This window comes from Monocercomonoides exilis (genome assembly GCF_001643675.1).
Source record: "Monocercomonoides exilis strain PA203 chromosome Unknown scaffold58-502437, whole genome shotgun sequence".
Taxonomy (NCBI): domain Eukaryota; phylum Preaxostyla; order Oxymonadida; family Polymastigidae; genus Monocercomonoides; species Monocercomonoides exilis.
In genome coordinates, this window is record NW_027150603.1 from 127,092 (window position 1) to 150,668 (window position 23,577).

Here is a 23,577-nt window from a genome sequence, read left to right on the forward strand (position 1 = left end):
GGCGTGTTAGAAACAGAAGAGTTTAAAAATTCAAAGAATAAGGAAAAAATTACTGAGAATGCAGATGCTTATGGATATAGAAGCAAAGGCGAAAGGAAGAAAAAGTTTTTCTTTGAAAAGAAGTTGGCATAAGAGATTTTACGGGGATGTGGTATGAAAAGAAAGAAAGAAATGATAACGAAAATAAAGAAGATGCGTGAAATGATAAGAAAGAGAGAGGCTTTATTTAAGAAAAAGAGAAAGAACATTATGAAATTACGACAAAAGAGAGAATGAATGAAAAAATGAAAGGAAATAAGGAAAAAAAGACAAAGAAAAAATAAATGGACATACGATTCTGCGACTGCAACATCGAAGTTAAATGTTTGTTGTGATTATGGATTCTGGATTATGAAACACGCGCACGATTCAAATTTATTCATCTGAATTTTCTGAATATTGTCGTTTTTTTTTTAATAATTTTATCTAAAACGATAAAAATTATCTTCAATGTAAATCTTTCTTCACATAAAACTCAAAATAAATAACAATTTCACTTTATTAACAAATTATTTATTTAACATTTATTTAATTTAAGCGTGTAAACAAGCTTCCGTAGAATTTTCAAGTTTTTATTAATGAAATCGACAAAAAAGGTTTGATTTTTCTTTTATTTCCACTTTGTTTAAATTAGTGTTTTTTGTTTGTTTTATTTTCCTTTCCCACATTAATTATTAATTTGAATGATCTTTTCTAATTCAAAATCTCATATTGATTTTTAATTTTTGGCCTTTTATTTGAATTAAGTGGTCTTTATTCAAATTAACATAGGTTTATTAAAAAAACCTCCATTAATTTAAATTAACCTACTTAATTTGCTTTATATCAATAAATAAATCAATACAAAGACTAACGGGAATATTTAATCTCCTTTAAAAACTAACTTTATGGAAAGTGAAGTTTGTTCATGGAACTACTCACATTTCTTTGCAGCAATTATCATCACGTTTAAAAAACGCTTTTATTGTCTCTGCAACATCTGATCCGACAGATTTGTCCACTTTTTTTGCTTTTTCTCTTTTCTTTTCTTTTCCCGTTTCCTTCTTTTTGTTCAACGACTCTATCAAACTCAGTCGAGATGACGAACATCTGCTTCTTTCTCCTGTAATTAGTTCCTGTTGAATAAGATCAAAGACTTTGAAGGGAGTTACTAATTTATTTGAAACCATCTCAGATTTGAATGACGATACGCCACGCAGATGGCACAATTGGCGTTTCCACACAGCTCCAACTGTGCAATGCTTATTCTTCAGATTTCGTTCTTGGAAGTCTGAAAACGTGAGTAAAGGAGATCCATCAACTGTCTGCCGGCAAGAAAGTGAATCCTCATTCACTCGAGAAGCATTTGAGTCAGTAAGCAACCGCGACACTGATACAAGAAATGATATGCTGTCGTCAAGATGCAGACTGTTGTGCACTGTAAACCCATTTTCCGTCTGCAAGTTGCAAACAGCTGTTTTCAGCGATTGAGCAGACATGCATGGAGCATTACGATACCTGGAAGCGAAGGGAAAGGAAGTTTTCAGTTGTTGCAGTGGATGTGTTTCTGAAGATGCAGAAGACAAAGCGGATGAAGGATTTGAACAGCATTTGTTTGATGATGCACCGAATAATGATGAGCTCAGCTTGCCTTCAATAAGATAAATAATCGAAGAGCACCCGCACGTCGAAAGCCGATGCCGCTGCTCGTCGAATCGCATGTCTCTGATCGAATGATGAAGATCCGCTACAGTTTTCCGCTCAACCACACAATCAAGAACTAGTTCTTCGCTGTATGCTTCGCAAAACTCTTCTGCTTCATTCTCGCTGTCCAAAAAGTTTTTTCCTCTTGACTTTCGCGCAATCCAAAGAAAATCCCCCACTGACAATGACCTTCTCAGCGTCTTGATTCCTCTCAATCGTAATTCCTCCACAAATGCCTAAAAATAGAATAAAAATAATCATTAAACATTGTGTTCAATAATTATTATCAATCGAAAACATTAAGTAAAATGAAAATAAAACGATCCAAATAACCGTTGATTCTTCATCGTAGCGCTTCTCTCGACTATCTGCAACAAGATATATCTCATATTCGCCTATTAAAAGGGGTTTAATTGATGCATTTCTTCTCTGATCCTCTGCAAGTTTCTCTCTAACATTTTTTGAGAGTTTTAATTCTTTGAATTTTGGCTTCAAAGGAAGTGAAAGAGATTTCATCAATTTGCAATTCGTTTTTGACTGATCGTCATTCATCTTACTTGCTTGAATAGGCTTGTCTTCATCTATTTGGAAATCTTCTGTTTCAGTATCAATTTCCTTTTCTGTATATTCTTCCTCTTCGTCGTCTTCTATTAGCACTGGATCTGCTTGCATGTTATTGTAAGAAACTGATGGAAGCATCCGCTTTGGTGTTGTTAATGGATTTAGACTTGATGAGTTAGAAAAGTGTGCTGCAGAACTGCTTTCACCGAAATATTTCCGTTTCAAAGCAGTTAATGTTAGATCATCAGAGCGTGTGGAAGGAGATTCATCAAAAGAACAGGGAAGTGTTTTCGATTTTTTGATTTTCGGAATTTCCATTACTTCAGGTTGTGAAAGAGTTTCATGAAGTGGACTCCATAAAGAGTCTCTGACTGGTGATTCCAAACAATTTAATGTCTTTAACTTTTTCCTATTAGCTGACATAGCGAAATGTCCATCATCTCCAGACAAATATAAATCAGTATCATCCTCGCCTGGAGTATCAAAAAATTGTAATGGAGAAGATATCGGAGTTTCACAAGAAAAACAACTGTTAAAATCATTGTTACTAAAAATTGAAGAATGAATTGGGGTCACAAGATCAATAAAATTATTTTGCCATTTTGGTTTAAAAGCTTCATTCTTGTCTTTTCCATAATATTCACTTGATTGTTCATGTGAAAAGTACGGAGATAATTTATGATCAGCTTGGTGCAATGTTTCGATTTCTGTATGTTGTTTACAGTTTTGTAGTATAGTTGTGGATCTGTATCCGCAATATGCATTTTGATGTGAATTATCAAAATGGAAATCTGTTGCAAAATCTTGAAATAATAGATCGATTTTTTCGTTCGATAGTTCAATATTTTCATGTTTATGGTTGTCTATATTGCTTTCTTTTACATTGCTCATAACGTTGTCCGATAATCCAAAAAAATAAAAATTTGAAAAAGAAATATAAAATATTTATGGGTCAATGTTAAGTTCATTTCAAATTAAAATTCATCTATTATAATGTATTTCGAACAAATTATACAAGAACTCTTAATTTTGTTTGTCAGCTCCCAATACAATTTTCATCATTCAATTTTTTTGATCTGAATTTGTTAAACATTTCGTTCAGGAAAGTCAACCTTAACTGATTCTCTTATCGAAAAAGCTGGAATTATTGGACAACAACAAGCTGGCGATGCTAGAACGTTAGATACCCGAAAAGACGAACAGCAAAGGAGCATAGAAATCAAATCGACTGGAATTTCTTTGTATTACGAATTCCAAATTCATAACCCAAAAAAGAGAGAGACGGTTATCCTGTAAATGTTATTAACTCATCAGGGAACGTTGACTTTACAGGTGAAGCATCAGCCAATAATCATATGACAGATGGAGCAATTGTTGTCGTCAATTCAGTTGAAAGCATTTGCGTTCAGACTGAAACAGTATTGCGATAGGAGCTTGCAGAGCGTGTGATGCCTGTTCTTATGATGAACAAAATTGACAGAATGATCCTTGAATTAAAATTGGATCCAGAAGAGGCTCATCAAAGATTCCTACGGAAGATTGAGCATATCAATTAACTTTATACCATGCATCACAACGAAAAGCTGAGTGATGTTGAAGTAAATCTTGTTACATGAACGATTGCATTTGGAATGAGTCTTAATTTACTCTGTTTCATTCGTCAACAATTTGCAGAATTTTATTCAAGAAAATAACACTCACCAAAAACAGATATATTGAAGAAACTCTAGGAAGATTAGTTTTTTTCAACCCTGACTCGGAGAAGTAGCAAAAAAATACCTGATGCGAAAGCAGACGAGGGAAAAAAGGTGAAAATTGGATTTGTGCAGTTTATCTTGGATCCTTTGCATCAAGTGATCAATTCTGTCCTGGCAAAGAACACGGAAAGATTGACAAAAGTTATAACTCAAATGAAAAACCATCTGACAACTGAACAGGAAGCTATCACAGAAAGAAAGACACAGAAAGCCAAGGAACTAAGCTTGATGCTGTCGGCCAATATGCTTCTAGAAATAATCGTGTTAGTCAAGTCATTTCAAATCCAGCTTCAGAAAATCAAAAATTAAAAAGTTAGCGCAAAGGAACAATGGTTGCTGCTTCCACTGCTGCTGCTGCTGCTTTTTCCTTTCATAATTGCAATCCAGATGGATCATTGATGTTCTATTGTTTTAAAGATGGAATCTCCTGAAAAGATTGATTTCTATGCTTTTTAACGAATCTTCTCAGGAACTGTTAGAATTGGAATGAAGGTAAGAATGTTTTTTTAAAGGATAAAACTTTTGTCCACAGAAAGAAAGACGATTTGATTTATAAAGAACATACAAAGAAGTGTTCTGCTTGTTTACAGGCAGAAAGTTTGAGTCTGTAGAAGATATTCCTTTCTGGAAGCATATCAATGCTTTAATGGAGTTGGTTAATATCTAACAAAAAAATAATAATACAGGAGCAATTGAAGATAATGAAAATGCTAGCAGTAATGCCTCAATGAAGCTATCTATGTCTCTCGTTGTGTGTGCGATTATTCCAATCGAGATGAAAGAAAATGAGAATTCTGCTGTTGTTTACAAAAGACCCAAAGCACCTGACAAAAATATATCCTGTTTGCGCATTTTCTTCAGCAGCAGATTCAGATAAGAACATAACATAGGAGCTGGTGATCCGAAATTTGATGGATCCTTTGAAGGGTTCACACGATGATTTCGTATATTTCTATAAAAAACAAGCCTGTGAAATGAAGCAATATATTGGGGATGGCCTTCAATCCGTTGTTGTTATGCTTCAATTCAATTTTCTGTTAAACAGAGGAGCATCTGAATTTATCTAGATTTAATTGATGTCATGATTTGTATGCTTGTATAATTCGAAAGTTTTTATGTTCAGCTAATTTTTCTAATTGCATGTTTGCTGCTGCTGATATTACTACCCCAAAAAAAATATGATATTATTTGAATCGACTTGCGCTTGAACAAGAGAAGATAATGAATTTAATGTAAAGAACCAAAAATTAGCTCATCTCTTGTTAAAGTTAAAGCTTTTCTGCTTATCTTTGAATTGCTTGAATTTACAAATGATCTCTGTTCACACATTTCTGGGTCAGTTTTTTCTGTGGAGTGTGTGTTTAGTCATTGGTAACTTGTGCAAAAGAACAGCGAATGAGATTGGTTCACAATGGTATTCTACTGTTAGTGCAATCAGAAAACGCAAGGATTAACCAGATGATGCCTTAGGACCTGGGCTTTTTTACAAAGAACACTATGTTATAATTATATTTTTTTGTGTCATTTTTAGTGAATTGCATATCGAGTTAAAGATTCGGTCAATTAAATGATTTTAAAAATTTTTTACAAGTGCAAAGTATAATTTGTCATATCGTTTTTATCTTGGTAGATTTTCCTTGGTTGTTTCGTGTTATTTCTTTTCGTAATTATTTAAAGATTATTTAAACATTTTCACATTTTAAGGAGATATTTAAGGTATTTCCGCAAAATAAAAATTATAATTTTAAAAAGAACGTTCAATTCCGTTTTTTATGTGCTTGAATAATTGCATTAAACACTATTTGTGCTTCAAACAATGACCAGATAATTATTTGATCCAAAAATCTGTTTTCAATCATTATTAAGGGTAGAAGATCATTATTAATTGATGATCAGCGCAATTATCTTTTTAAACGAAAAGGGAGACAGCGTTCTCGTTAGAAATTATCGAGGAGATGTTAGGTTTGCTTTTGACTTTTTGCGACTTTGAAATAATATTTCTTATTGAACACATTTCATCACAGACGTTCTTCTTCAGAAGCTTTCCGAAATGCAATTATTGTAAAGAAAAATACAAAGTTTCCCATTGTCCAAATTGGAACTGCAACATTCTTTTGGATTCGTGAATCTAATGTCTACATTGTCGCTTGCGCTAATAAGGAAGTTAATGCGGCTGTTGTTTTTGAATCCCTTCACCGCCTTGTTAACGTTTTCAAAGCTTATTTCTTGGGAACATTCAATGAAGACACAATTAACAGACAAAGTGGTCTTATTTATGAACTTTTGGATGGTTTGAATGATTATTTTTTCAACCTCATGTCACATTACATTTTAATTTTGATGTGAAACGATTTGTTTAGAGGCTTTTGATTACGGATATCCTCAAGTTATTGATCCAGAAATTTTGAAGAATTACATTCTCCAAGGAAAGCCAATGAGCACACAAAAAGTTTGGAATATATAAAGTTATAATTTGAATATTCTTGATTGTTTTCATTTATCAAAAGGCAAAAGAAGTTTCAATTCATGCCACTGGTGCATCTACAAGACCTCCAAATATCACCTACAAAACAAACGAGCTTTATATTGATGTTATTGAAGAAGTCAATCTGCTGGTTTCGTCCAAAAGAACAATTCTTAATGCAGAGGTCAATGGAAAAATCCAGCTGAATGTTAGACTGTCTGGTAACCCTGAGTGCATTTTCGGGTTTAACGATAAATTGTTCCTTGATCAGCATGCAGGTGAAGGAAGAGGGCCTCATCGTGCTCGAAGCGATACACTTGAACTGGATGACATGAAGTTCCATCAATGTGTCAAGTTGGGAAGATTTAATGAAGATAGGACCATTGCCTTTATTCCTCCAGATGGTGAATTCACTTTGATGAAGTGTGATCAAATAATTTTTAAATAATTCTCAATGTTTCAAAATTATTATTATGAAAAAAATTTTTTAATATGTCTTTTTCTTTTAATCTTTTTCTTTCTTTTTCTTTCTTTTTTAATTCGAATTTTTTTAATATTTATTTATTTTCCATTCAGATATCGTGTGTCTGAGCGTGTTATCAAGCCCCCCTTCAACATTGTTCCTGTTATTATCGAATATTCACGGACACGCTTTATTGTGCAGGTGACTGTGACATCCACATTCTCTGCTCAATTTGTTGCATCACAAGTTGTTGTCAATGTATGTGTATTTTGTTGTTGTTGAGTGTTTTTTATTTAAAAAAAAATGGATAATTTTGTTATTTATTTATTTATTTATTTATTTATTTATTTATTTATTTATTTATTTATTTATTTATTTATTTATTTATTTATTTATTTATTTATTTATTTATTTATTTATTTATTTATTTTGAAATGTCTGTATATTATGTTGATTTTATTCTATTTACTCTGATTATTTTATTTTATTTATTTATTTATTTATTTATCATTCCAATTAATATTATCACAGATCCCTCTCCCCACAAACGCCGCGCGTGTCAACACCGAGATCAACGTCGGCAGCGCCAAATACGAACCCACACAGCACCAAGTGGTCTGGCGTATTAAGAACTTTCCGGGAGCATCTTCCACCCAGTTCACAGCGAATGTGCAGCTGTTAGCGTCTGTGGTGGCTACGAAGCCCTGGTCTAAGCCCCCCATTGCGATGGACTTTGTGGTGCCGATGGCGACGTCTTCTGGATTGGAGGTGCTGTTTATGAATGTGAGTGAGCCGAAGCTGCATTATCATGCGGACAGGTATATTAGATACATCACAAAGGGAGGGAATTATTTGGTGCGGTATCCGGATAATGTTGGGGGGGATAGAGGACATCCTGTGCAGAGATAGAGAGAGAGGAAGAGGAAGAGAAAGAGAAAGAGAAAGAAGAAAGGAAGGAAGGAGAAAAAAAGAAAAGAAATTCTCAAAGGCAAATGAATAAATAAAATAAATGAAAAATAAAAATGAAAATGAAAATTAGATTAAATAGATGTTAATGTGATGCAGAGCGATGAAGAGTTGGGGAAAATATTAATTTTCATTTTATTTTATTTTATTTTATTTTTTTGTTTGAGAATTTTTCTTTTTTTTGAATGAGAATGGTTTGAGAGAAAATAAAATGAGATTTAGTTTGTGTTTCACAACTGTCTCTAGTTTATGACTCCTTTTTGAATTGCCAATTTCCTTTGTCGAGTGGAGCTGTCTCTTATTCTGATGCACATTATATTTTTTTATTTTCTTTTTTTTCTAACACTGTAAAACAAATAAATAAAATAGACCTTAATTTTTCATTGTTTTTTTCATCTTTGACATCACGTCGTTTCTCATCTTATTTTTGTTTTTGATTAAACATTGCTGCACTTCGTATTGATTTTTGAATTTTTGATTTTTTCTATTAGAAATGTTTTTTAATATTCCTTTGTTATTAAAAATCTTAAATGATTGATAAAATCAAAACTTTCATCTTCTATTCAAAACTATAAATAAGGTTCAAAGATCAATTATTGATCAACGTTTTCTTAATTATCAATGCCAGAAGAAAATGCAAATCAATCTCAAGAGCCAGTCTTAGAAAAGTCAAAAGATTCACAACCTCAACCTCTTTCAGAGAGTGAAATTGAAAAGATGATTTCTGTGTGATGATTTTTCCTAACATCATAATTTCTCCATAAATATTATTTTCTTTTAACGTCTTTCGAACTGTATTTTTCAACTAAAATTATAAAGGATCCTGTATATCAAACTTGCAAAAAATTAGAAACCGAAACTCAGGAACTGTTTGAGAGTATCAAAAAACATGTTGGAGTGAAAGAAACAGAAACAGGACTTGCTCCCCCTTCTCAATGGGATTTACAGTCCGACAAACTTAGGATGCAACGCGAACAATCTCTTATAGTTGCTAGATGCTTAAAAATTTATCAAGGAAACCCAGACCCGTACGAGCAATTGATAGGAAGACAAACTCAACCGAGAGGAATGCGAATGGGGCAACCTGGTGCAGCCGACGGAGCTGCAGCAAATGGTGCTCAGGGTCAAGGCGCTGGTGCTCCAGCAGAAGAAATTGTTCAAACAACAAAATATATTGTTAACCTTAGGTTTTTTCATTGATTTGAATTTGTGTTTTAAATATATGACGACATTTTTCATTACAATAAAGACATTATTCAAAATACGTGGTTGGATTAGGAGAAGATGTTTCACCAACTGATGTTGAAGAAGGGATGAGAGTTGGATGCGACAGAGTTAAACATTCAATTCAATTACCACTTCCACCAAGAATTGATCCAACAGTATCAATGATGGAAGTTGAAGAGAAGCCAGATGCGACTTACGCAGATGTTGGAGGCTGCAAAGAGCAAATTGAAAAACTTCGAGAAGTTGTTGAGATACCTTTATTAAAGGTGTGATATTAGAAAATATATTCAAAATGTTAATAATTCATTTTAAACTATGAAACAATATAACATTCTTTTATTGTTATAATTATATCTTTTCAGCCCGATCGTTTCACAAAACTGGGAATTGACCCACCAAAGGGTGTGTTGCTGTTTGGTCCGCCAGGAACAGGGAAGACTTTGGCTGCGCGTGCTGTTGCAAACAGAACTGAAGCAACATTCATTCGAGTTATTGGGAGTGAGCTTGTTCAACGGTATGTGGATTGTGTGATGTTGATATGCATATATTTATATATTTATTTATTGAAAAACGGGGGGAATATAATGTTATTTACTGTTTTTGTGAAATGTATTTATGATTTTTTTAATTTTTTTTTTTGAAATATTTGGATAAAAACATAATTTTAATATTATATATATATATTTAATATTTCCTTGCGCAATGTGTTTATTCTTGTTATTATTATTATTATTATTAGATACATCGGAGAAGGAGCGAGAATGGTTAGAGAGATTTTCGCATTGGCCAAGCAAAAGAAAGCTTGCATATTGTTTTTCGATGAAATTGATGCAATTGGAGGTTTGTGATTCTTTCTTATAGATTTCTTGTGATTCATCAATTTTTCTTTTTATTTATTTATTTTCTCCTTCTTCTTCTTATTATTATTATTATTATTTAAATAATGTTTCTAACATTCTTTCTTTTTTTTCTTGTTATATACTCTTCCTATTTATTTGAATTGTCAAAATTAAAATAATCATAATAATAATACAAATCTTTATATTTTCTCTTATTCTTATTTATTTTTTGATATTTATTTATTAATTTATTAATTATTCACTAACTTATCTTTTTCATTTCCCCAGGTGTCCGTTTCGAAGACGACACGGGAGAAACCGAAGTACAGCGCACGATGCTTGAGCTTCTGAACCAGCTTGATGGGTTTGAGTCACGTGGGGCAGTGAAAGTGATCATGGCGACAAACAGACCAGATATTTTAGACCCAGCGCTGATGAGGCCAGGGAGATTAGACAGGAAAGTGGAGTTTGGACTGCCGGATTTGGAGGTGTGCGGGAGAGAGGGAGAGAGAGAGAAAGAAAGAGAGGAGAGAGAAAAGGAGGAGAGAGAGAGAGAAAGAGAAAGAGAAAGAGAGAAAGAGAGAGAGAGAGAGAGAGATGCGTTTTGTAATAAAAATGATGATAATGATAAATATTATTGAAAAAATTGAATGGAAATATCTCATATAAATAAATTTGTTATCATTATGAGAAAAATACATAACTTTCAATGTTGTATTGCATCACTTCGTATTTCTTTTGTTCTTTATCGCATTTTTTTTTCCTTCTTTGTCAATGTTAATTATATTTTATTTTATTATTTAAATTAATTTATTTGCTTGTTTTCTCTTTGTTTCTTTCACATCTTTATCAAAAGGGCCGAACACAAATATTTAGAATCCACTGTCGCTCAATGAACTGTGAGAAGGGAATCCGTTTTGATTTGCTTGCGCGTCTATGTCCAAACTCAACAGGAGCAGATATTCGGTCTGTTTGCACTGAGGCTGGAATGTTTGCAATCAGAGCTAGAAGAAAGGCATGCTCTTTTCCTTGAATATAAAAAATTATTTTATTTTAAAAAATTAATTTATTTTATTTTATTTTCCGGAAATTTATAATTTCAATTTTTATTGATTTGTTCACTTTGTTTCTTTAAATAGTATGTTACTGAAAAGGATATGCTTGATTCTATTAACAAAGTTATCAAAGGATATGCAAAATTCTCTGCGACTCCAAAGGTTTGTTTTTGTCCTTTATTAATTCGATTCGTTTTTTCATACATTTCGTAATTTTCAGTATATGGTATACAATTAACGCGTTGAATTTTCGTTTTTTTACATCACGCATTCAAATACCAATTCATAAATTACTTTTATTTTCTTTTAACAAATATAAAAATAAAATTTCTTAAACGAAGCGATTTGTTTGTGAAATGAATACAGTTATAATCTGTCGAGGCATTCCAAATGTATTATGGCTGATCCTCGAATGACCTAAGAAGTTAAATAAAAATTATCAAATTGAAATATAGACACAAAAAATAAGAATTATCACCATTGTTCCAATGAATTTTGGCTTTTCTTTTTCGAAAACTTCGCTCGCATTATGTAAAACTATGTTTAACATGTGATCATTGCTGAATAAAACGCCTTCAACAGTTCTTCCAGCATTTAATTTAACTTTAAACAAATATAATATAAGATGATTGGAATATAATTGTTGCAAATAAATACCTCTTATGTTTTTTTCCAAAAACCTATTAAAAATATAAAAATCCAATAAACTTAAGAATGAAATATAACTCTAAAATCTAACCTTTTCAAATCTGGAGCTGATTGTCCTGGAAAATATATAGTTGTTGAATTAATTAAAATATTAATAAATAACAAAAAGACATTTTTCCATACTGAATGATGGAGCTGAAGCCATTTATGCAAAAAACAGATTTCTGTTGATCAAAAAATATAAAAGTATGGTGAACTAACCATTACAGATATTGTGAGGAGCAAATGTCGAGCTCAACTCTTCTTAAAATTAAGGAGATCGAAGATGAAATGAAAAAGACCCAGAAAAACAAAGCAACCAACTTTCATCTTGGGTTGCTTAAAGCTAAATTGGCAAAATTGCGTCAAGAAGTCTTAGATCCAAGAAAAAGTGGTGGCGGTGCTCCTGGAGAAGGATTTGATGTCTCGAAAACTGGAGATGCACGTGTCGGATTAATTGGATTTCCTTCTGTTGGGAAATCGACATTGCTTAATGTCCTGACAAAGTTTGATCAATGAATATGACTCATTTTTAGAAATTTAAATTTTCAATAAACTTAGCACTTATTCAGCTGTTGCCGCATATGAATTTACTACATTAACATGCGTTCCTGGTGTTATTCGATATAAGGGAGCAAAGATCCAAGTTTGTCATTTTTGTCATCAATGATATGTACATAAATTGTTAATTTAGCTTCTTGATTTGCCAGGTATTATCGAAGGAGCTCGTCTGGGAAAGGGTCGTGGTAGACAAGTCATTGCTGTCGGAAGAACTTGCAGCTTGATCTTGATTGTTCTTGATGCATTGCAACCTCTTACACATAAGAGAATTATCGAAGTATTTTTTATTCTGTGAATTTTTTGAAAGAAACGTTTATTTTGTTATTTATTAGGGAGAATTGGAAGGATTTGGAATTAGATTGAACAAAAAGCCTCCTCAAATTGTTATGAAGAGAAAAGAAAAAGGAGGTATTTCTATTACAACCACTGTAAAGCTCACAAACTTGGATGAAGAAACAATCAGAGCGATTTGCGCTGAGTATAGAGTATGTGTTTTTCTCTTTTATCTTTTTTCTGCATTTTGATGATGTCATATTTTTTTTCACTTTTATAAAATAAAAAATTTTATTTGGAAATTACAACAAATTCTTAAAACTTCTTTTCAAAGATCCGAAATGCTGACTTCAACTTCCATTGTGATGCAACTGCAGATGATCTGATTGATGTCATTGAAGGCAACAGAATTTACATTCCATGCATTTATGTGCTGAACAAGATTGACCAGCTTACCATTGAAGCCTTGGACATTCTTAGCAAAACACCTCATGTTTGCCCTATTTCTGCACATCTTCAGTGGAATCTGGATGAACTTCTTGAGATGATGTGGAAATATTTGAACCTTCTTAGAATGTTTGCGTGATTTCTTTATTTAAACTTCAATTTATTTATTTATTTATTTATTTTTTTTTTATCACCCTTCAAATTTTTAATTAAAATGTAATATTTGTTCGAATTTGTTAATCATTACAGTTACACAAAGCCTCCGGGACAAGTTCCTGATTATACTGCTCCTGTTATTATGTCTGCTGAAAATCCCACAGTCGAACACTTCTGTAACAAAATTCATAAAGCAATTATGCCAGCTTTCAAATAGTGCGTCAATTTTTATTTTTTTTTACTTGAATTTTTCATAATTAAATTATGTTTTATATTTCATTTTTTAATATTTATGTAATGTACAAAATCGTTTCTTATTTGAATAACAGTGCTATTGTGTGGGGCAAATCTGTGAAGCATAATCCTCAAAGAGTGGGAAAAGACCATGAACTTGCTGATGAAGATATCGTTCAAATTGTCAAGAATGGGTAAGTAGCAAACACTGCACATGGAATTCACTTCGCATTTATTATTCTTTCCCCCATTTAGACTTTTTTTCGCACAAACAAATTTATGAAAACAACAATTTTATTATCTTCATCAACACATTTTGAAAAATAAAGCAATCTCTTTTTTTTTAAAAGAATGTCTGATTCATATCATTGGGAAAAAAGGAGAGAAAGAAACAAATGCACGCTTCAAACGCAAGTGTGTATTTTAAGACCGCTCTATCATAACAATAATTGTTGATCTATTTCTATCGCAGAAATCTGAAGAAAGAGAAAATTTGTATATTTTTTCAATTTCATTTCAATCATCTGCTGGAGGGAAGGGGAGATTTTTTATATTAATTTTTGTTGAGAATGTGTACAACAAGAGCAATTGAGCGAGAATGAATAACGCTTTAATATGAAAAAGGTATATGACGAACTGTTGCCAAACATCCAAACATAAAAGAGAGAGGTTTCCCAACGATTGTCAGAAGATGAAATGTTTGGATGTATTACAATGTTCTTTGAAATACGTTTATAGACAGCATTTCACGTGTCAGTGATGTTTTTGTATTTAAAATGAAACATGAAAAAAACACAAAAATAATTGCTCCTACCTGGATTCGAACCAGGATTACAGGATTCAGAGTCCTAGGTGCTAACCATTACACTATAAGAGCTTCGCTTAGTCGGGGAGGAAACCCGATCCAGGGAGGAAACCCGATCCATTTTTGATCAAAAACTTTGATTAATGTTTTTGATCAAAACAATGGAAAAGAAACCTTCTCTTGTCAGAATTAAAGCATCGAGTGATATGCGTTCTATTGGAGATGAGTTTATCAAGGCCTTGTATGCCTATGATATTTTGCAATATTCCGGTCGTGAAATCGAGGAAAGCGGATTGATTTCGAGAGGATGTTTGGTGAGAGCCTTGAAAGCAAGAAAAGAAGGGAGAGATTTAAGAAAAAATGGAAGACCAACATTGTTTGCAAAAGCAGAAGAAGATGAGTTTGAAGAGAGGATTTTGGAGGACATTAGGATCGGAATTTATCACACGAAACGAAATATTATGCAAATGGTGTGAAAACAAGTCTTTTCATCATTTTTTTTAACTTTTTTTGTTTTTCAGGCAAATGAATTATTGTGCAAAAAAAGAAGCGAAGGAGAAGAAATCAAAACTGTGGACAAGCATTGGGTTGATCGTTTTTTGTTAAGACATAAAAAAATCAGCTTGCAAAAGCCGAAACCGCTGCCCATTGGAAGGGCTGCACATTCATGCAAAGCTGTATTAATTCCGTTTTTCGACGCCTACGAAAAATATTTCTTCAAAGTGAAACCTATTCCTCAATTGATGTTCAATATTGATGAAACATCAACAGTTTTTTCAGCTTTGTTAGAAGAACAGGTAGCTTCATCATCTTCTGTACCATCATCAATCACTCCAGAATCGTCTCTGCCAACCTCCACATCCATCATTGTAATGACTAGCGCCGATGGGTGCAGATACCTTGCACCAGTTCTCATTCCCTTCAAAACAATTCCAGCTGAATATCTTCTTGACACAACCTCAACTGAAGTTTTTATTCCAACCACGTCAGGCCATTTAACATCGTCATTATTTGCTGAATTGTTCAAAAAAATATTTTTGCCAGAAATAAACAAAAAACGGTGCGCCATAGGAAAGCAATATGATCATGCTATGCTGGTCATGGATGGAGGTGTGGGTCATTTCAGCGATGAAATGAAAAAAGTTTGCAGAGACAATTTAATAGATTTGATAAAACTTCCTTCTCACACCTCTCATATTCTACAGCCCAACGACCAATTTGTGTTTGCGAGTTTAAAGAGGAATTTCAGCAAGGCAACGGAAAGCGGGAAGGCTACGACGGCTGCGGAGAGAAGAGAAGCATTTATTCGAACATTGAAAAATGGACTATCAGCTGCTAGTTACCCCTCAACGATAATTGCTTCGTGGAGGGTTTGCGGCTTATTTCCAATGGACAAAAATGCAGTTTTGAATCGTTTGCCTGATGCCCCTCCTCAATGGGCTGCCTCACAAATAAATCCTGAAAGAGCACCAGAAGGTGCTTCATTTGGAGCAGTCTATTATTCATCTGACGATGATCATCAACTTTTTGCTTAAATTAAGACTTTTTCTCAATTTCAGTTAATAATACGTTTATTTGAATTTCTGTTTTTGAAAATCGTGCTTATTATTTTATTCAGTTTTTTTTTCTGTTAACAGTGCATTTTTCATATATTGAACATATTTTTTTCGTCAAAAAAACATAAAATTTCATCAATTTATCTTAAATGTTTTTTTAGATCATTGGGTCGGGTTTCCTCCCTGGATCGGGTTTCCTCCCCGACTACTTAGTAGACGGTATTCGAATCTTGAGCAAAAAATAAATTTGATTTTATAACATAGATGTCAACCTCTTTTTTTGGAATTGATTCAATCAAATTGGTACTTTCTCAATCTCACTTGGTCCAAAATAGGAATTACGAAATGTTTGAAAAACTGATCTTATTATTTTTTTGTTTCTTATTTTATGTGATTCCTTCGTTTCGATTATTCACAAAACTTTGATATTTTATGCATCGATATAAAATCCATGGTGTTTTGATCTGTTTTCAGCAAATTTTGAGTTTTTTTATAGTTCAAAAGGTTTGCATTTATTTTTAATTCTTTCACATGATATCCTTGCGATTGAGCATTTATATTAATTCTTATGATTATTTTCATATGTTTTAAGCTATTAACAGCTGTGACGTTTTATTTTAAATCAGGATCATTAATAATACTTTTTCAACGTTTATTTCATATAAAACTCAAGGGGAAACAACGATTTTTGTTTCATTTCAATATTTTTCATAAATATTTTATGACATGCATACAATAAGTTATATTTTTTATTCTCTTTTATTTTTTTTTTTAAAAAAAGGTGAATGATTGAAAAATAGAAATAATAAAAGAAAAAACTAATTTCTTTGTTCCAAAAGAAGCCTTAAAGGACTTGGCGTAATTCTTTTCGCCTTTTCTGCTTCTGATGAACGTGGAGTTGAAGGAAAAGGAGATGAAGAAGATGCAGAAGAATGTTGGATTGATTTCCACTGACCTGGTAAACACCAGGCCATAGAATTATCATCTTCGTCACTATCATTTTCTTCCAAATCAATCCTTTTCGTTTCATTTCTATCTTTTTCTTCTTTTTCTTCTTTTTCTTCTTTTTCTTCTTTTTCTTCTTTTTCTTCGATTTTTCGCTTTTCTTTCTTTTCTTCTTCACATTTCTTTTTCAGTGCGCCTTCCTTTTCATTCTGTGAAATATCTGAATAAAAAAAAGAGAAAATATAATGGTTGAAAGAGTTATCAAAAAAAATCAAATAAAAGATAATGAATATAAATATGGGTAAAGTAATGAATTATAAACTGTCTATTTGTGCCTTTAAAGTAGTTATTGTGGGTGTAATTGACAAGCTCGGATTCAATCTATTTTTCAATTTTATTCGATATCTCTCATTCGCTATTTGTCTTGCTTTTTGTTTTTGTAAATGCTCCGTCCACAAGTTGTCCAAAATACGCTGATTTGCTTCCCCATCTGCTCTTGTCAATGGATTTCGTAATATATGAAAATTGGTCAAACAACAAGCCACACAGAAATAATCAGCAACCCTTTCAACCTCAAATGGCCACTGTCTTCTAAAAACTGAAAAGAGGGTCTTCAGACGACCGAAAAACCGTTCCACGATAACTCGATGAGTTGCTAGCTCTGGTGTTCCCACTGGTTTGGTGATAATTGCAGCCAAATCAGGTCTCGCTCCTATGTAAGCCGAATCAGCCAATATTTTTGCCCCTCCCAAACGATCCAAAAATTGAGGATAATGATCTTTAAAGACTGTAAAGTCATGAGTAGAGCCAGAATGAATTGCACTGATAGTACTTGCTGTCCCAACTTTGGGATTGACTCCAACCTCAGCTTTCACACAATATGTGTGATGTTTCCCGCTAAAAAACTTTTTCCCAAAGTCTAATCGACCTCCAGGTCTGTTGATGGGAATGATTGTACAGTCCAAAACAATTCCAACCTCCTTCATCACTTCAATCCTGTCAGGGCGAAATGTCAAAAACAAATCTGCTAATGGAGCTCTGATATGAGAAACAATACTGTGAAGAAGTCTGACAAGAGCGTTTTGAGTTTCATAGAAAGGTGTGGATAATAAAAGTGTGAGTGTCGTTGAACCGTGATGAAGAAAAGTGAGTAACAAGAATAACTGTTCATCAAAATTGTTGATTGCTTTCAGTTTCCCTCGACGATGAGGAACTTCCATTTGAAGAATGTGAATGAGAAAATCAAATTCTTCTTTTGTGAATCCAGTAAGTCGAAAAAAAGAAGAAACAGGATCATCAAAATAGTCACAAGCTTTTTTGATGATGGAAATTTTTTCTTCCTTTTGAAGTGATTCATTCCGTTGTGGAATAATATTTCTCCTCTCCACACTCTTCAAAACGTCCAAAAAATTTGAATGTGACATCAGAAAAAAATAAGAACAACTTTTGTTTGATCAAAACCAAATATTGAAATTTTGTTATTAATGATCACGAAACCAACATTTGTGAATATGAATGTTATTGAATCAAATCAAATAAGTTTGATTCTATTCGGTTTTCAATCGATATAATTAAGTGTTTATATATCTTTTGCGGATGCATCAAATAAAATACAAAAGGTTCTAGTCGGGGAGGAAACCCGGGCCAGTGAGGAAACTCGGGCCTCACCCATAGTTTGATTTTTATGATCTCTTATGAAGAAAACAATTAATACTGCATCAAGACTTTGCGCAACTGCTGAAATTCGTGAGTTGGAAGATGCGCACTTGAAAGCAATTTACCTGCACAACATTTTGAACATTCCTACAAGAGAAATCGCCCGAAGCCAGGTACTTTCTCGCTCTTCAGTGCAAAGAGCTCTCGCAGCGGAGAAAAAAAGGAATACGCCTGGAAAATGTGGAAGATCAACTCTAAAAGAGAATTCAGACAAACAGTATTTAACTACTGTGACAATTCACAATGCAGAGCATGGAACGTTTCATTCTAAAATGGAAATAACCCAAATGGTCTGGATTTCGCTAATTATTATTTGTTTTATTTTTTTTTTATTATTCAGGCAAATGATTTGTTAAAAACAAAGAGAAAAGAAGGAGATGAAGTAAAAACTGTGGACAAACATTGGGTGAAACGATTTTTGAAAAGGCACATTGAAATTAGTCTTGCAAAACCAATTTCTTTGCCTTTAGGGAGAGCAGCCCACACATCGAAATATACAATCGGTCCCTTCTTTGACGAAGTGAAGAAATTGTTTGAAAGCATCAACCCAATTCCACAGCTATTATTTAACTTAGATGAAACTTCAACATTTTCATCCAAACAACAACCTGAACTTGTCGCTTCTTCGTCATCAACACCTTCCACGATTGTTCCTGAAGTTCACTTGCCAAATTCCACAACAATTATCTTCATGACAAGTGCAGACGGGTGCCGATATTTAACACCCATATTAATTCCATTTTCGACGCTTCCAGAAGAATACAAGCTAGGAACAACTTCGCATGAAGTGTTCATTCCTTCTTTATCTGGTCATGTTACATCTGCAATTTTTTTGGACTTGTTCAAGAAGTGCGTAATTACAGAAATTAGAAATAAAAGAATTGCAGTCGGAAAGAAAGAAAAGCATGCAGTCCTCATCATGGACGGTGGAGTGGGGCATTTCCAGCCGGAAATTCTTCAATTATGTAAGGATAATTTAATTGATCTAATAAAACTTCCATCGCATACTTCACACATTTTGCAGCCTAATGATCAATACATTTTCGCAAGTATGAAAAGGGTATTTGGAAAAGCCAAAGAAAGCGGAACAACTACCTCAGCATCTCCTAAAAGAGAGGTTTTTGTTGAAATCCTGAGAAATGGACTTGCAGCTGCTTCGTATCCTGAAACAATAAAATCATCTTGGAAAAGCACAGGGTTGTGGCCATTTAACCCAGAGAAGATTTTATCTAATCTTCCTGACAATCCTCCAGAATGGGCATTATCTGGAGTTGAACCCAAATCTGCACCTATCGGATCATCATTTGGAGCTGTTTATTATTCTTCTGATGATTTATCGGATTTGTTCTGAAAACAATTAATTATTAATTCCATATCACTGAAGCTTTTTTGGAATGCACTTCTTTTATATAATAATGAAATATCTTAATGTTAACTGTTTTTCTTTGTTTCTATTCATGAAATGAAATACAAACACTAAAAAAAGTGAAAATAAAAAATTCCCATTTTAATACCAATGGCCCGGGTTTCCTCCCCGACTACTTAAAGCAGAATTTTATCTTTATCAGATATTGAAAATTACTATTTTAATAAAAAAATAGCTTTTACAAACGAAATTTCCTTTATCATCATTAATTTTGTTTTTTTTTAAATAAAACTTCTTATTTGCATTTCAAATTAAATATAAGATATTTCATTCATCATAAACATTATTAATATTTTTTTAAACAAGCATTCATTCGAATTATGGTGAAATATAATTCTATTTGGAAATTTTCGGCAAAAGGAGATGATAGGGGAACACGAATTTTTCAAATTCTTTATATAAAACGGAAATAATATTGTATAAGAATCATTTATAAATTAATTAAAATTTGAGATCATCAATCATAAATATTTCTTTTTTTCAATCAAAACATTTTGATCTGACCCAGTATTTTTTTAATTATTTGGGTTAAAATTCTATAATAATCTCCACATTAATAGATTGGTTTAGGTTCTAGGGTTTGCGTAACAGATCTTGGGTTTAGGGTTTGTTCCCGTTCTTCTTTATAAGGTTAGCACTCAAAAATAACATGAAAATTTATTGATCTATCCCATAAATACTAAGAATCCTTGATTATTATTTATCAAAAAAATTAGATGATCTCAAATTTTTATTAACTAAAAAATGATTCTTATACTATATAGAATTCGTTAATAATAAAAAATTAGAAAAATTCGTGTTCCCCTATAATATACATTTGCCAAATTTTCAAAAATTCATTTTCAAAATTTTGAGTTTAATCTCAAAAATATACACCATTTATTATTCGAAATTGGAAAATTTACACCAAAAAATTCTAATTCGAAAAAAATAATTCAAATTCGGAATTAATAATTCAATTTCGAAATTTATTATTTCGATTTAGAAAAATAATAATTCTTTGATTTGTGGAATGAATAACTTATGTTTTGCAGTAAATTTTCTCTTAATTTTTATCTCATTTGTTCACCTAGTTTATCATCATTTGAAAAATGATGCATTTGGTGATTATTTTTGAAATCATAACTTTTTTCGGGGTAATGATTTCTCCAAAATTGTTTGATATTGGGAAAAGATTTTGTATTCAAATGCTAAAATTATCACAACTGTTTCAAAAACAAATGTTTTCACTTCAATGAAAATGAAGATATTTTGAATAAGCCTATACATGTTTTTTTGTTGATATTCAAAATGAATTCTAAAACGAAAATATTTGATTGAGATAATATGATTTCAAAAATAATCACCCAATTTTCATTAAAAAATTCATTTATTTTAATTGAAAAAATTTTTTAATTTAATGTTTATTCAAAAATTTTTTGAAATTCATTTTCATATGAAAAATTGATGCTTTTCTTATTTTCACCAAAGAAACTATTAAATTATTGTGAAAAACATTATCGTCTTTTGTTATTCAAAAAATGTGATTGAAAATTTCCTCTTTTCATTAGGTTATTCAAAAGAATGAATTGTTTTAACAATTAATTTTCATAAGAGTGTTGATTTTTGTAAATAAAAAATAAACTTCAAAAAAAAATAAAAAGTCGTCTGAATTTTGTTGAAAAGTTCCTTTTGTTTAATTTTCAAATAAAATAAAAACATAGTATTTCGATCAAATTTCTGTTACCAGTCACCATATTTTACTGTTATGAAAACAAAATTCAGACGACTTTTTATTTTTTTTTTGAAGTTTATTTTTTATTTACAAAAATCAACACTCTTATGAAAATTAATTGTTAAAACAATTCATTCTTTTGAATAACCTAATGAAAAGAGGAAATTTTCAATCACATTTTTTGAATAACAAAAGACGATAATGTTTTTCACAATAATTTAATAGTTTCTTTGGTGAAAATAAGAAAAGCATCAATTTTTCATATGAAAATGAATTTCAAAAAATTTTTGAATAAACATTAAATTAAAAAATTTTTTCAATTAAAATAAATGAATTTTTTAATGAAAATTGGGTGATTATTTTTGAAATCATATTATCTCAATCAAATATTTTCGTTTTAGAATTCATTTTGAATATCAACAAAAAAACATGTATAGGCTTATTCAAAATATCTTCATTTTCATTGAAGTGAAAACATTTGTTTTTGAAACAGTTGTGATAATTTTAGCATTTGAATACAAAATCTTTTCCCAATATCAAACAATTTTGGAGAAATCATTACCCCGAAAAAAGTTATGATTTCAAAAATAATCACCCAAATGCATCATTTTTCAAATGATGATAAACTAGGTGAACAAATGAGATAAAAATTAAGAGAAAATTTACTGCAAAACATAAGTTATTCATTCCACAAATCAAAGAATTATTATTTTTCTAAATCGAAATAATAAATTTCGAAATTGAATTATTAATTCCGAATTTGAATTATTTTTTTCGAATTAGAATTTTTTGGTGTAAATTTTCCAATTTCGAATAATAAATGGTGTATATTTTTGAGATTAAACTCAAAATTTTGAAAATGAATTTTTGAAAATTTGGCAAATGTATATTATAGGGGAACACGAATTTTTCTAATTTTTTATTATTAACGAATTCTATATAGTATAAGAATCATTTTTTAGTTAATAAAAATTTGAGATCATCTAATTTTTTTGATAAATAATAATCAAGGATTCTTAGTATTTATGGGATAGATCAATAAATTTTCATGTTATTTTTGAGTGCTAACCTTATAAAGAAGAACGGGAACAAACCCTAAACCCAAGATCTGTTACGCAAACCCTAGAACCTAAACCAATCTATTAATGTGGAGATTATTATAGAATTTTAACCCAAATAATTAAAAAAATACTGGGTCAGATCAAAATGTTTTGATTGAAAAAAAGAAATATTTATGATTGATGATCTCAAATTTTAATTAATTTATAAATGATTCTTATACAATATTATTTCCGTTTTATATAAAGAATTTGAAAAATTCGTGTTCCCCTATCATCTCCTTTTGCCGAAAATTTCCAAATAGAATTATATTTCACCATAATTCGAATGAATGCTTGTTTAAAAAAATATTAATAATGTTTATGATGAATGAAATATCTTATATTTAATTTGAAATGCAAATAAGAAGTTTTATTTAAAAAAAAACAAAATTAATGATGATAAAGGAAATTTCGTTTGTAAAAGCTATTTTTTTATTAAAATAGTAATTTTCAATATCTGATAAAGATAAAATTTTGCTTTAAGCGAAGCTCTTATAGTGTAATGGTTAGCACCTAGGACTCTGAATCCTGTAATCCTGGTTCGAATCCAGGTAGGAGCAATTATTTTTGTGTTTTTTTCATGTTTCATTTTAAATACAAAAACATCACTGACACGTGAAATGCTGTCTATAAACGTATTTCAAAGAACATTGTAATACATCCAAACATTTCATCTTCTGACAATCGTTGGGAAACCTCTCTCTTTTATGTTTGGATGTTTGGCAACAGTTCGTCATATACCTTTTTCATATTAAAGCGTTATTCATTCTCGCTCAATTGCTCTTGTTGTACACATTCTCAACAAAAATTAATATAAAAAATCTCCCCTTCCCTCCAGCAGATGATTGAAATGAAATTGAAAAAATATACAAATTTTCTCTTTCTTCAGATTTCTGCGATAGA

At 31.5% G+C, this 23,577-nt stretch overlaps 7 protein-coding genes across 7 annotated transcripts; 4 read left to right on the top strand and 3 right to left on the bottom strand.

Moving 5' to 3' along the window:
• Positions 1-956: 956 nt before the first annotated feature.
• On the bottom strand, positions 957-2,706 carry MONOS_6006 (Crossover junction endonuclease MUS81; the record flags this gene model as incomplete). Its single annotated transcript, XM_067876205.1, has 2 exons — positions 957-1,958; positions 2,056-2,706. 2 exons carry the CDS (start codon positions 2,704-2,706, stop codon positions 957-959), a joined length of 1,653 nt encoding a protein of 550 aa, XP_067719850.1.
• A 3,199-nt stretch (positions 2,707-5,905) lies between these two features.
• MONOS_6007 (Adaptor protein complex 2 (AP-2), mu subunit) lies at positions 5,906-8,476 on the top strand. Its single transcript, XM_067876206.1, has 6 exons — positions 5,906-6,002; positions 6,065-6,330; positions 6,401-6,489; positions 6,548-6,927; positions 7,081-7,225; positions 7,499-8,476. The coding sequence occupies exons 1-6, from the start codon at positions 5,929-5,931 to the stop codon at positions 7,874-7,876; spliced, it is 1,332 nt and encodes a 443-aa protein (XP_067719851.1). The 5' UTR covers positions 5,906-5,928; the 3' UTR covers positions 7,877-8,476.
• A 52-nt stretch (positions 8,477-8,528) lies between these two features.
• Positions 8,529-11,390, top strand: MONOS_6008 (putative 26S protease regulatory subunit 7). The gene is made up of 9 exons (XM_067876207.1): positions 8,529-8,659; positions 8,753-9,120; positions 9,183-9,426; positions 9,523-9,674; positions 9,900-10,000; positions 10,288-10,487; positions 10,856-11,014; positions 11,139-11,216; positions 11,275-11,390. Exons 1-9 carry the CDS (start codon positions 8,555-8,557, stop codon positions 11,290-11,292), a joined length of 1,425 nt encoding a protein of 474 aa, XP_067719852.1. The 5' UTR covers positions 8,529-8,554; the 3' UTR covers positions 11,293-11,390.
• MONOS_18266 (putative small nuclear ribonucleoprotein G) lies at positions 11,337-11,950 on the bottom strand. Its single transcript, XM_067871269.1, has 5 exons — positions 11,886-11,950; positions 11,794-11,818; positions 11,712-11,734; positions 11,533-11,657; positions 11,337-11,471 (listed from the first exon to the last, which is right to left on the bottom strand). Exons 1-5 carry the CDS (start codon positions 11,905-11,907, stop codon positions 11,421-11,423), a joined length of 246 nt encoding a protein of 81 aa, XP_067719853.1. The 5' UTR covers positions 11,908-11,950; the 3' UTR covers positions 11,337-11,420.
• A 14-nt stretch (positions 11,951-11,964) lies between these two features.
• Positions 11,965-13,756, top strand: MONOS_6009 (putative GTP-binding protein). Its single transcript, XM_067876208.1, has 7 exons — positions 11,965-12,247; positions 12,303-12,387; positions 12,436-12,579; positions 12,635-12,787; positions 12,910-13,151; positions 13,272-13,394; positions 13,508-13,756. Exons 1-7 carry the CDS (start codon positions 11,988-11,990, stop codon positions 13,608-13,610), a joined length of 1,110 nt encoding a protein of 369 aa, XP_067719854.1. The 5' UTR covers positions 11,965-11,987; the 3' UTR covers positions 13,611-13,756.
• Positions 13,757-14,953: 1,197 nt separating this feature from the next.
• Positions 14,954-15,413, bottom strand: MONOS_6010 (uncharacterized protein; the record flags this gene model as incomplete). The annotated part of the gene is made up of 2 exons (XM_067876210.1): positions 14,954-15,231; positions 15,407-15,413. 2 exons carry the CDS (start codon positions 15,411-15,413, stop codon positions 14,954-14,956), a joined length of 285 nt encoding a protein of 94 aa, XP_067719855.1.
• A 2,999-nt stretch (positions 15,414-18,412) lies between these two features.
• MONOS_16733 (putative transposase tan1) lies at positions 18,413-19,785 on the top strand (the record flags this gene model as incomplete). The annotated part of the gene is made up of 2 exons (XM_067869612.1): positions 18,413-18,724; positions 18,775-19,785. 2 exons carry the CDS (start codon positions 18,413-18,415, stop codon positions 19,783-19,785), a joined length of 1,323 nt encoding a protein of 440 aa, XP_067719856.1.
• Positions 19,786-23,577: the final 3,792 nt, after the last annotated feature.